Source organism: Rhinopithecus bieti, unplaced genomic scaffold (genome assembly GCF_001698545.2).
Source record: "Rhinopithecus bieti isolate Rb0 unplaced genomic scaffold, ASM169854v2 scaffold_7580, whole genome shotgun sequence".
In the NCBI taxonomy this organism is placed as follows: Eukaryota; Metazoa; Chordata; class Mammalia; order Primates; family Cercopithecidae; genus Rhinopithecus; species Rhinopithecus bieti.
Window position 1 is genome coordinate 1,182,597 of NW_016805470.1, and position 13,512 is coordinate 1,196,108.

General features: G+C 51.2%; 1 protein-coding gene across 1 annotated transcript; it reads right to left on the minus strand.

Annotated features, from left to right (window-relative positions):
- Positions 1–6,663: 6,663 nt before the first annotated feature.
- CPXM1 (carboxypeptidase X, M14 family member 1) lies at positions 6,664–13,512 on the minus strand. Its single transcript, XM_017872557.1, has 14 exons — positions 13,289–13,512; positions 11,596–11,757; positions 11,298–11,407; positions 11,022–11,161; positions 10,838–10,928; positions 10,062–10,212; positions 9,876–9,964; positions 9,410–9,533; positions 9,130–9,326; positions 8,865–9,044; positions 8,482–8,779; positions 8,160–8,299; positions 7,127–7,229; positions 6,664–7,021 (listed from the first exon to the last, which is right to left on the minus strand). The coding sequence occupies exons 1-14, from the start codon at positions 13,458–13,460 to the stop codon at positions 6,780–6,782; spliced, it is 2,199 nt and encodes a 732-aa protein (XP_017728046.1). The 5' UTR covers positions 13,461–13,512; the 3' UTR covers positions 6,664–6,779.

A 13,512-nucleotide genomic window follows, 5' to 3' on the forward strand; every position in this document is an offset into this window, starting at 1 on the left:
TTTTTGTATTTTTAGTAGAGACGGGGTTTCACCACATTGGTTAGGTTGGTTGGTCTCGAACTCCTGACCTCAGGTGATCTGCTCACTTCAGCATCCCAAAGTGCTGGTATTATAAGCGTGAGCCACCACACCTGGCATGAACATATATTTTTAAGTGAACACCCATGTACTCTCACCCAGGTAATGGAAAAACATGTTGTGAGCATTCCAGAAGCTCCCTATGTTCTTCTCCCTGAATGTTGCCTCATTGCTCCCCCATAGAATCAATCACAATTCTAAATTTTATGATAATCACGTCCTTGCTCTTTTTTATTTATTTACTTTTGTTTGTTTATTTGTTTCTTTGTTTTTGAGACAGGATCTCACTCTGTTGGCCAGGATGTGATGCAGTGGTGTAATTCCTGCTCACTACAGCTTCAACCTCCTGGGTACAAGTGATCCTCCTGCCTCAGCCCCTCAAGTAACTTGAACCACAGGCACCCACCACCACAACCGACTAATTTTTGAATTTTGATTTTAAGAGACCAGGTCTCGCTGTGTTGCGCAGGCTGGTCTTGAACTCTTGCGCTCACGCAATCTTCTCGCCTTGGCCTCCCTCACTGCTGGGATTACAGATGTGAGCCACTGTGCCCAGCTGTTCTTTATCTTTTTATCATTCATGCATCACTAAAAAATAGAATTCTTTTCCTTTTGCATTTTGCTTATTTACTCAGAATTGTTTTGCAAGAGTCATCTATGTTGTGTGTACTAGTTTACTTATTTTCATTCTTATATAATTCAATTGCATAAATGTACCATATTTTATTCTTCATTCTTTTCTCCTTTTTTTTTTTTTTTTTTTTTTTGAGACAGGGTCTCACTCTGTTGCCTGGGCTGGAATGCAGTGGCGTGATCGCTTCTCACTGCACCCTCAACCTCCTGCTGGGCTTGTGATCCTCCTAGCTCCTCCTCCCACATAGCTAGGGCCACAGGTAGGTGCCTCCATGCCTGGCTAATATTTGTATTTTTTGTAGAGATAGCATTTTTCCATGTTCCCCACACTGATCTTGAACTCCTGAGCTCAATCCACCCACCTCAGCCTCCTGAAGTGCTGGGATTAAAAGTGTGAGCCACCATACCTGGCCTCTTCATTCTATTTTTAGTGGACATTTGGATTTGTTCCAATTTGGATCTATTTCAAACAAAACTGCTATGAGCATTCACGTACATGTATCTTTTATATATGTGCAAGAGTTTCTCTATGGTATACATTATATATCTAAGAATTGGACATATGTGTCTTTAATGTTACTAGATTATGCTGAAGTGTTCTCCATCTTCTCATACCATACATGTCAAATGGAATGCAAGAGCAACTACCTCTAACGACACGTGGTACAGACACAGGTTAAGGGTTTACTGGAGGAAACTTCCAGGCAAAGAGTTGAAAAAAATGTATATGATGCCCCAAATTCCCTTTATCCAAAAGGAAGCTTGCTTAGGTCAGGCAGGGCTAAACTCACTGCTGAAAGAGTTCCAGGAGAATGGACCCCCTCTCATGACACTCTACATATTTATGAAGGCAAGAGAGGGCAGGGCCACCTGGAAAACTAGCAACAACCCATGGAAATTTCTGGCCATAGAAATGTCTTAGCTGTAAATGAGGAGAATCCAGAGCTTGGACATCGCTTGGCGAGCTCACATGCCATTTCAGTCATGCTGAACTGTTTCTTTTGTGAAACGCATGTTCACATCTTTTACCCATTATTATATTGGGTTATTTATTCTTCTTGGGGTTTGTCAAGATTCATGTACCTGTGAATTGGTGTCTTTCATCAGTTCTGAAAAATTCTGATAGCGTCTCTTCAAAAATTGCTCTTGGATTGGGCATGGTGGCTCACGCCTGTAATGCCAGCACTTTGGGAGGCCGAGGTAGGAGGATCCCTTGAACTCAGGATTTCAAGACTAGCCTGGGAAACATGGCAAAACACTGTCTCTACAAAAAATGCAAAAATTAGCTGGGCATGGTGGTACATGCCTGCAGTCCCAACTATTTGGGAGGCTGAGGTGGAAGGATCACTTGAGTCCAGGAGGTTGAGGCTGCATGCAATGGGCAGTGATCATACCACTGCACTCCATCCTGTGTGATACAGCAAGACTCTGTCTCAAAAATAAAAAATAAAAAATTGCTCTTGAGTTTGGTGGTGGCTAATGCCTGTAATCTCAACACTTTGAGAGGCTGAAGCAGGAGGACCACTTGAACCCACGAGTTTGAGACCAGCCTGTGCAACATAGCGAGACCCCCGTCTCTACAAAAAGTACAAAACTTAGCTGGGCATGGTAGTGCATGCCTGCAGACCCAGCTACTCAGGAGGGTGAGGTGGGAGGATGCTTGGAGTCCAGGAGGTCCAGGTTGCAGTGAGCTTTGATGACTGCACTCTGGGTGACAGAGTGAGACCCTGTCTCAAAAAAAAAAAAAAAAAACAAAAGCTGCCTTTCACCATTCTTCCTCTCTTCACTTGTCAGTTTTTCTTCCATGTCTCTTACCATCTCTTCAATATCTTTTATCTCTTTCCACATTTTCCTCTATATCTCTCTGTCCATTTCCCAGAAAGGATGTTCTCTTCTGACCTAACTTCCAGTTCATTAATTCTCTCTTTAACTATCTAACCCACTATTATACACACCCATTCAGTTTTTAGTTTAGGTTGTTAAATTTTTATTTGTAGAAATTGTTAGGTTATATAGATATAGATATATAGATATAAATACAGATACATATTTTTTGAGATGGGAGTCTCGCTCTGTCACCCAGGCTGACTGCAAACTCCACCTCCAGGGTTCAAGCAATTCTGCCTCAGCCTCATGAGTAGCTTGGATTACAGGCACCTGCCACCACACCTGGTTAATTTTTGTATTTTTAGTAGAGACAGGGTTTCACCATGTTAGCCAGGCTGGTCTCGAACTCCTGACCTCAGGTGATCTGCCTGCCTCAACCTCCCAAAGTGCTGAGATTACAGGCACAAGCCACAGCGCCTGACCCAAATAGCTCATTTTAATGCTTTTTTTCCCTCTAATCTGAGGAGGCATCTTGTATGACTTTTATTTTACACAATGTGAACATAGTTATTTTATAATCTGTAACTGGTGAATCAAATTTATTAAATTTTTGTAGGTCTAGATCTCCTATTTGTTACTGCTGCCTCATGTCCTTGATTTTTGATGTGATGTTTATTGTACTTTAAAAATTATTTGTATGACAATTGAGTAACAAGTTGACTGATGTAAAATTCTTGGTTCATTTTAAAAATTATGTGTCGGCCGGGCGCGGTGGCTCAAGCCTGTAATCCCAGCACTTTGGGAGGCCGAGACGGGCGGATCACAAGGTCAGGAGATCGAGACCATCCTGGCTAACACGGTGAAACCCCGTCTCTACTAAAAAAATAAAAAAAATTAGCCCGGCGAGGTGGCGGGCGCCTGTAGTCCCAGCTACTCGGGAGGCTGAGGCAGGAGAATGGCGTGAACCCGGGAGGCGGAGCTTGCAGTGAGCTGAGATCCGGCCACTGCACTCCAGCCTGGGCGGCAGAGCGAGACTCCGTCTCAAAAAAAATAAATAAATAAAAAATAAAAAAAAATAAAAATAAAAATTATGTGTCACATGTAACAGACTGACCAATATAAAATTTTCTGTTCATTTTACAAACAGTATTCCCTAAAGTTGTCCAATACTGTGATCCTACTCATGGGTATTCTACAATATTTCAGATGACATAGGCTGACCAGCCAGACACGGTGGCTCATGCCTGTAATCCCAGCACTTTGGGAAGCCAATGCAGGCAAGATCACCTGAGGTCAGGGGTTCAGCCTGGCCAACATGGTGAAACCCTGTATCCACTAAAAATACAAAAAGTAGCTGGGCGTGGTGGCACATGCCTGTAATCCCAGCTACTCTGGAGGCTGAGACAGGAGAATTGCCTGAACCCGGGAGGTGGAGGTTGCAGTGAGCTGAGATCATGCCACTGCGCTCCAGCCTAGGTCGTGACAGAGCTAGACTCTCTCGGAAAAAGAAAAAAGAAGAGAAAGAAGAGAAAGAAAGAGAGAGAGAGAAAAAAAAGAAAGAAAAGAAAAGAAAGGAGAGGAGAGGAAAGGAAAGGAAGAAAGAGGAAGAAGGAAGGAAGGAAAGAAAGAAAGAAAGAAAGAGAGAGAGAAGGAAGGAAGGAAGGCAGGAAGGAAGGAAGAAAGGAAGGAAAGAAAGCAAGAGAAAGAAAGAGAGAGAGAGAAAGAAAGAGAGAGACTGGCCCATTTAACATCTTCATTTTAACCTTTCTTTGGCTTGACCTCCTATAATGTAGAAGCTGGAAAGCTAAAACCTAAATATCCCAGCTTCTTTTCTATCTGGCATTCCTCGTGTAACCTAGGTCTTGTCAAACAGATGCACTGGCCCTAGACTTGGAGCTAAGAATGGGCAAAAGGAGATGGCAACCACATTCAGGGAGATCAGATTTTCTGGCAGTCACGGTCATGGAGCTGTATGGTTTCTTTGGTACAAATATGAAATGTTCTGGCATCTAGTCCCCAGTATCTTAGTTGCCAAATATAAAGCAATGGTGAAAGTGATTATTTCTCTAGGAATATTCCCATGACATACATGGTTGGGGATTCCCTATTGCCTTTGTTGACATTGACTATAACGTTTCTGGTTATGGAGCATCCAAGTCTGGTTTCCGACCTTCCTGGAGAGTGTGTGACCTTCCTAAGACCCTTTAATCAATCCCTTTCTGCTTATTTAGAGTGCTATTTAGAGTGGATTCTATCATCTACACCTAAGAAGTCATATCCAGTGAAACCAAAATAGAATCCAAGCAACTGGAGAATAAACTCAAGAGTGCAATAACAAGAAATCCTAGACAAAAAAGCAGGCAAAGTTAAACTATGATGTCAGATGTGAGGATAGTGGTTACCCTTGACAGAGGGGGGTATTGACTGGAAGGGGACACATGGGGAGAATTTTGGAGTACTGGTAGTATTGGGGATCTTTAAACCTGGGTTATGGGTGCCTGAGTGTGCTCTGTCTGTGTACATTTATATGGCTGTGAACTTATATGCATTTTTCATTATATATGATAAACTTCAATGAATTAAAATCTGCTTTTGAAAATGACACTATATAAGTGGAGGTAAGGAAAAAAGGTGCAGGGAAATTTGGCACTAGATCCTTCATGGTGATTAATGGATACTCACTATGTGTGGGAGAGACAGAGACATCTCAAGAAGCAGTGCGAGAGCCAAGTAGTAGGCAGAACTTACGTGGCAGAAGGCTGCATAATGTCTTTATGCCAGATTTTGCCTATTAGTATTTGCCCCATTCCTGTCCCTGGAAGCTCTACTCTGAATGACAAAGGGGTTGGGAGACTACATTTTGTAGGCTTCCTTACCAGCTGAGCTACTGCTAGATTTTGTCAGTGGACTTCATAGGTCAGGGACTAGAAAGTGGGAGGAAATGAGAAATTATCCTGTTTCTGGCTCTAGCCATGGCAGGTGATTGCTTGTGGTTGCAAGTAGTCACAAGTGATTACAAGCTCCAGCACCATCAGCAAATACAGGTTATAAACACCAGACCAAGGGTGCTATCCTGATTTCTGGGTAAAATTCCCTTCCTTTTTTTCAGCCAGCTCTTTTTTGTTTATTTTGTTATTGCCACCCAGGTTGGAGTACAGTGGCACCATCATGGTTCACTGCTGCCTCTGCAGCCTCCACCTCCCGGGCTCCAGTGATCCTCCCACCTCAGCCTCCCTCAGCCATGCGCCACTACACCTGGCTATGTTTCTTGTTTTTCATTTTTGTAGAGGTGGGGTCTTGCTATGTTATCCAGGCTGGTCTCAAACTCCTGGGCTCAAGCAATCCTCCCACCTCAGCCTCCCAAAGTGCTGGGATTATAGGCGTAAGCCACCACACCCGGCCTCATTCAGTTCTTCCAACACCTTCCTATCCAGTTTCCAGCATTAAATTTCCCTCCACATTAAATGCCTAGAATGGGTTGTTTACCTGGCAAGACAGACTGATACACAACTTCCCCTTCAGTCTGGTAGAAACTCATCAAAGCCTATCAGCTATGAATAGTCTGAGAATAGCTGAAGCAAATTCAAATGTTCTCAGCTGACTCACCTTTGGCTGACCCTCCTCCTTGGAGCCATCCCTATCCATACTCCACACCCTGCCCAACTCCCGCCTGAACTTCTAGAGCTACTACCTCTACTGCATCCTTGACTGCCGAGTCCTGTTGATCTGCAGTGCTGTATTTCACGTGTGCAGCTCCCCTGCACTCCCACGGCACCTAGCCTCCACCCTAGCATGCCTCATAATATACTGAACTGTCCTTTCCCTTGACTAGGAGCCCTAGGAGTTTGAGTGCAGGCACTGCTGATCCTGATTCCTTGCACACCTGGCAATGAGCAGGTGCTTACAGAATGCCTGGCAGCACCATAATGGTACCTGTAGCAGAAGCTGATCAGCAGAAATGAATTGCTCTGCCAGGCCCTTGGTTCAAGAAGAGCCCAGGTGGGATCCTCTTTTCACACAATGTGTTCAGAAGCCAATGGATGAGAGTGTGCAAGTGTGCAGAATAGGAACTGAGGCCCATCCCAGGGGGAGGACCTGGGGCATAGAGACAACACGAAGATGAGCTAAGGTGCCCGGTAGCTTTAATGAGCACCTTTTCCTCACTTTGTCCCTCCCTCTCTACTCTTCCCCTTCACATCTTGACAGGTCCAGCCTGCCCTAGGGCTCTTAAACCGCAGGTATCAATCCTTCAGTCCCCTTAGCCGCTCCAGGCGCCTGCGAAGGTCCGGGGGCACCTTGGCCCCAGCTGCCAGCAGCTCGCGCAGTCTCTGTTTGGGAGTCTTGGTGAGCACGAAATTGCAGGGGAAGGGGCCCTCTTCAAAGGTGACCCGACAGTTCCGTGTCACTGAATGGTAGCCCTCGGCACTGGCAGTCACCATGTAGTCCCCTGGGGTCAGCAGACGCCAATAATCCCCGCCCCACGCTGAGGAGAGTGAAGGACATGATCAGGACCCAATCAATGATCCTCTGCTTCTTCCTGGGCCTCCAGCCCTCCAGCCCCTTCCCTTGCCCTCCCAGTTAAACACACCCGTGGTCACATCATGGTTAATCCCATCCACAGCAATGACAGCATCAGCAATACCAAGCTCCGTGTCCTTGTCCCGCACCACTCCTGCAATGCCCATGCGCACCTGTGTGGGAACAGGTTATCAGAGCCCTTCTCCTTCTCCAGGAGAACGTGACATTTAGTTAACTTGCTGGCTCTGTTGCCCTGCAAACCTGATCAAAGTGGTAGGTCTACTATGTGCCTAGGTGACACTACTTCTGGGAAAAAAAAAGAAATCTTGATTGATAAATCACATCTGGACTAAGAAAACGATAAATACCTTGTAGGAAGGTTTATCTATCCTTGGGCTTTCCCAGGTTATTAGGCTTGTCTTTGGTAGAAGCTTTGGAAGCTCTGCTTATGGAGCCATTACAAGGGTTATGAGCTCCATGGAACATGAAGCTTCTATGCCAGGACAGCTCCTGCACCTGCCTCACATGAGTCTCTTCTGAGGACAGCTCTGGGGCAGCGCCATGGACCACCACCTAGACTGCAATGGAGGCTCCTCCCACCGGCTCTAACACGGTGCCACGCTGCCAGCCAGCTGCACTTCCTGTCCCGTGTGCTTCCGAGACAATCTGATAGCAAGCATGGCCCATGGCATCTTGTGAGTCTGAATGCTCAGCTGGACCTTAGAAGAACCCCTGGGCCGGGCACGGTGGCTCACGCCTGTAATCCCAGCACTTTGGGAGGCCGAGGCGGGCGGATCACAAGGTCAGGAGATCGAGACCACAGTCAAACCCTGTCTCTACTAAAAATACAAAAAATTAGCCGGGCGCGGTGACGGGCGCCTGTAGTCCCAGCTACTCAGGAGGCCGAGGCAGGAGAATGGCGCAAACCCGGGAGGCGGAGCTTGCAGTGAGCCGAGATCGCGCCACTGCACTCCAGCCTGGGCGACAGAGCAAGACTCCGTCTCAAAAAAAAAAAAAAAAAAAAGAACCCCTGGTAGGAGCTGTAGGCTACATGGACAGCAGGAGTGATTCAGGCAGGCTGGGGACTGGGATGCAGATCCGACCTGCTCCAGGTAGGTGAGGAGGGCGTCTTTGTTGTTCTCCCACTCCTGGGGCAGTTCATTCTCATGAGGGAACTTGTCACAGGACAGCTCCACAGTGACCTCAAAGCAGTTGGTGTGTAGGTAGCTGAAGTCATTCATGCCTAAGGGTACCACAGACACTGGTGCCTACGCAGGCAGGATGCAGTCCCATCTTCCCGCTACCCTCCCTTCTCTGAGGGACACTTCAGGGTGGGAACTGATGCCAGCACTGTACGCAACTGCAGGCTGTCTTATCAGGGCAGGGGCTACGGGGCCAGGGCTAACTCCACCCTCAGGCACATACTCCCGGGGACTGTGTGCCAGTCAGCCCCATTGATGATGTTGCCGTGCACGGAGAAGTCCTGGCTGTGGCAGGGTCGGCGGCTGGTGTCCTGCATGGCCAGATTACTGCCAGCATAGACAGTGCTGAGCCAGCGAAACACAGCATCATCTGGTGTGGGTGTGAGTTCGCGGGCAGCCCACGGGGTGCGAGTCATGTCAAATGGGTAGGACACCACGAGCTCCCCGCCGTGGAGGTTGGCACTTAGCACAAAGGGGATCCGCTTCATCCACTTGATTACTGCCCGTGTTTCAGGAGCCACCTGGATGGGGCAGGTCAGGAGGGGCAGGAGACAGAGACAAGGTCCGCCCCCCACAGCCCTCCACTGCTGCCTTCAGAATACTCACGGTGGCATTGGGCAGGGTGTAGTAAGTAGGCAATGGCAGGTGATGGTTTGGGACGATGTGGGGCACCTTCCCATCATCCTGTGCTTCCCACAGTGGTGTGTTGAGGTCAGCAAAATTATGGTTAAGGTCGATGCTCTGGTTGTTCCAGCGGCCCTCGGCCCAGCCCACCAGCTCTGAGCCCTGCCAGGGAAGGGGCTTGTTCAAGCTGAGCAGGTCCAGGCACCAGGGCAGAAGGACAGAGTGACCCTCATGCTGGGTGGCCTACCCGGTGGTAGGCGATCTCATAGCCATCAGGGTTCATGGAGGGCAGCAGGTGAATGCGCATCTCGGTGAGCAGCCGGGTCACCCGTGGGTTCCCTCGCAGGAACTCATGGCACAGGAACTGCATCAGGAGCAGAAGCAACTCCCGCCCCAGGGCCTCATTCCCATGCATGCCGGCCACGTAGCGTACCTCAGGCTCCCCTGGGGACACACGGAGGCTTGCAGTGGGCTCATGCCCAGGACCCTGGCCTGTGCCTACCTCTCCCCACTCCCCTTGCCAGTACCCAGCTCATGCTCCCCAGGCTGGTCCGACATTTCCATCACATACAGCTTCAGGCCCTGGTAGCTCTTTCCAATGCTGTAGATGCGGGTGATGTTGGGGCATTGCTCGTGGACCTGCTTCATCAGCTGGCGGGCACAGTGTAGCATGGCACGAGGCATGGGAGGGGTACGCCCGGGGCAGATCACGTGTGCCATGGAAAGACTTAAAAAGTCAGCGATGGCACAGAAGGGGTATCCCATCATGGCACAGTAGGGGAGCGGCAGCAGAGCCAGGAGGAAGGGGCAGGACAGGGGAGGCACCAAAATAAGGGAAAGTGGGACAGAGCTTAGGGGTCCACAGGAGAGAAGGTTGAGACATCAGGAGGTGGCGGGGGCAAACAAGCACAGTGACAGCAGGTTATGTCCTGGTGGGAAGGGGACATGAGATGGGTGGGTCCTCCTTCCCAGGTCATAGGGGTTATATCTGACCTTCCTCATGGCCTTGTAATTGTGATGCCGAAAGTCTAGAGGGTCAGAGGATCCTGGTGCAGGGGCCTCAAGGAATAGGTCATTGGGGTCTGGTGGAGGTTGAGTTTATGGTAAAGGGTGTGTCCACAGTGAAGGATGCACCCTGCATCCAGGCCCTGCCCAACCAGCCCTGGCCTGACTGCCTACCTGAGACTGGGCAGGCCAGGATCTCTGCCCGGAGGCAAGGTGTGCCTCCCTGGAGCCAGGTCTGGGGCAGCAGGCGAATGAAGCGGGCCACCTGGGGCTCCGGCAGGAGGTTCAGCAATGGAGTTTCTGGGTCTGAATTGGCAGGAAATACCTGGGGGCAGCCAAGTTCTCTGTTGTGGCTGCTCAAACCCCAGAAGCCTGACCCAGGACCCAGGGAAGGAGCTCAGGCCTCCAAGCTCACTGTCTCCCCACCTTAGTGGGCTCAGCTAGAGACTTGTACTGTGGATCAAACACAGACCCTAGCCCACAGCCCCTGCCAATGGGCAGCCCTAGGCAGCCCTGCTCTCTGGTTGGACACAGTTCATTAGACCAGTTTGGCCACGTGACTCAGGGGAAACCAATCCTAGAGCTGGCCAGGACTCCACATTGTAGCCTGGGGTAAAAAGAGGTTCCATGAGACACGGAAGTCAGAACCACAAGGAGGCAAGAAGTGATGTGGACGAGTGGCCCTGCGCCAGAAGGGGCATGCCAGGAGGAAGCTGTACCATGAAGTAGCATCCACCCTGTGATGGCATTATCTGGGGAGGATGTGGGCATGTCCTAAAGCAGCTGGCTCCCAATGGTGCCTGTTGTGTGCCACCCTCCTGACAACAAGCCCCACCCCCCTGAAAGCCCAAGCAGGCATCTATTCCTTGTCCTCAGAGGAGCCTCAGCCTAGCCTGGACTGGGTGCCCAACTCCCAGTATGGAGGGCCCAGTCACAGTGGGGCCACTCACCGCATCCATCCCACTGCTGTGGTTCCTACTTCCCCACCAGGTCCGACTGTCATTGCTAAACTGGACCTTGTATGATGTGACCCAGTCATACCTGGCAGGAGAGGTGGAGAGAGATCATCAGTGCCTCCAGGACTCCCACCCGAGTCCTTCTGTGACCTCCTGACCTAGGGTTAGTCTGCCTCACCTCCAGACAGAGTTCCTGCCCTGTGTGATAACACCCGAGAAGCGGGTGGGGTGCCCAGCGTCCACCTGAAACCACGGATCAGTGTCCTGCTCCTCAGCACACCAGCCTCCATCATATAGATCGCCATCCTCCAGGCCTGACTGCAGACACAGGACATGGTGGTCAGGCTCAGGTGGACAGAGTAGGGCAGGCCAGGACAGACAGGAGGCAGGAGAGACGCTCCCAGGGGCTGCCTTCCCTACCCTGAGACCATGGCTCTGAGTCAGGATTACTGACCTGAATGTTGAGCCGTCCTCGGTGTGGTCCAAGACCAAAGGACTGGCTGCTGGATGCCTCAAGCCGGCTATCTGAAACTCGCAGGGACTCCAGACCCAAAGGAGGACAGCCTGGGGCAGGGATAGAGCAGTGAGACAGGACCAGAGGGAGGGTAGCCAGGGCAGGTGGGAAGCTGAACCTAAGCTTGCTCCTGTGCTAGGCAAGCAAGGGGCATGCCAGTGCCCATGAGACCAAGAGCTGTGTTGGTAAAGTGCCCTAGGGGCTGCAAGTCTGGGCTGGGCCCCTGGAGAGGAAGTACCTGTTTCTTGTTTCTCAGCGGGGTTGAGGGCCCCTGCTGGAGTGGGGGTCACAAGGGGCCTGGCAGTCACCAGGGGGGTGGGGCGAGTTAGCTTCTTCCGCTTCTTCATAATGACCTTTTTCTTCTTGATTATTCGAATCCGGACATGCTGTTCTGAGGTCCCTTGGGGTCCGAGACGCACAGCATGGGGAAAGGAAGAATGATGAAACCCAGATGGAAAGATCTGCCAGCCCAAGAAGACATGCGAGCCCACAGCGTGGAGCCCACAGCAGGCCACACTGCCAGGATCTAACAGCCTTCACATGACATCAAAGGCCTGCAATCTGACCCCAACCTGCCTCTCCAGTCACTTCCTTGGCTCCTCATTCTCCTCCCAGATGTCACTACATGCTTGGCCAGCCTCTCTGAACCTCTAATCCAATGGAGAGCTGCACTCAGCCTCTAGAAACTGTTTGGTTGCTCCAAAGAGCTGAGTCTGGCACTTTACCTCCAGGTCTCTGCACTAGCTATCCCCTCCCCTGTAATGCTACCCCTCGCCTCTGATTTTTTTCACCTAATTCCCATTCTTCGTTTGCATCTCAGCCCAGATGCCTTTCCAAGGAGGCTTTCTCAGCTCCAGACTCAACATCATGCCCCAAAACCCCTGTGCCACTTCCATTGTTGTGTCTGCCCTCTGGGTTCAGATGGCCTGTCCTGGAATCCATGTCTGCCTGGGTGCTGAGGTTTTCAGGGCTGGGCCTGCCCGCCTGCCCGCCTACCTGCCTGCCCGCCTGCCCGCCTGCCCGCCTGCCCTTCAGCACAAGGCTCTGCACAGGGCAGGCGTTGGGGGTACCCATCGAAGCTCCACAGCTGCCTCCAGAACAGGCTGCCCATTTCTGCATCTGGTGCCCCTGTGCCTTTGCCCGCCGCTTCCTTCTCGGTCTCTCTCTCTCTCGCTCTCGCTCTCGCTCTCTCTCTCTCTCTCGCTCTCCAGACTCTCCTGACATCACCCTTCAAGGCCCACTTCCACTTGCCTCCTCTAGAAGCCCCTGAGTGCCATCCGCTTGTGCTTCTCCACTCCTATTCCACATCTGGAAATCTGGGAAGTCAGGCTGCCTTCCTCTCCCGCTCTGCCCCATCCTCCCGGCAGCCTCAGCGAGGGGCTCTCCCTTCTTTCCTTTTGTTCTTTCTCTCCAGCCCTCGCCTTCAAACTCTCTCCTACACAATCTTGCTCTGCACCTTGAGAGCTTTCACCCCTCTGTCTCCCCTCCTGCCGGTTCTGGCCTGTTTCGTCTTTGGTGAAAAGGGAAGGTTTGGGGCTTGGAAGAGGCAGCATCCCACTGGCGCCTGTCCTGGGACTGCTGACTAGGTCTGGCAGGGAACGGGGCTGCCGAGTCAGCAGCCATTGCTCCCAGCAGAGAGTTGAGGGAGTGTGAGTGTGTGTATGTGTGTGTGCACTGTGAGTGTGAGTGTGTGTGTGCACTGTTAGTGTGAGTGTGTGTGCGCGCGCGCGTTCGTGTGTGCGTGTGTGAATGTGCATGTGAGTGTGAGTGCGCGTGTGGGTGCGAGTATGCGTGTGGGATGAGTGTGAGTGTACGTGTGTGGGGGTGTGAGTGTGCGTGTGCTCGCGTGTGTTAGGGAAGGGTCGCTCCACGGGGCAGGGGGGACGGGCAGTCGGCTTGCGGGCGAGCGGACCCGCGGTCGGGGAACTCACCGTTAGCCGTCTCCGCGGGCAGCTGTGCCAGGCTGCTGTTTGGGGCCGGGATCGAGCCTGGGACTTTGGTGGTCGCGGGCTGCGCGAGGTCCAGCACCGAGTTCCTGGGCGCCCCCAGAGCCGGGCCGACGGCCGGCGCGAAGGCGGCCAGGGCGAGCAGGAGCCCCCACATGGCTGGGATTCAGTGGAAGGGGCGCGCGGGCCGCGGCGGGTGGTGGTCGGTC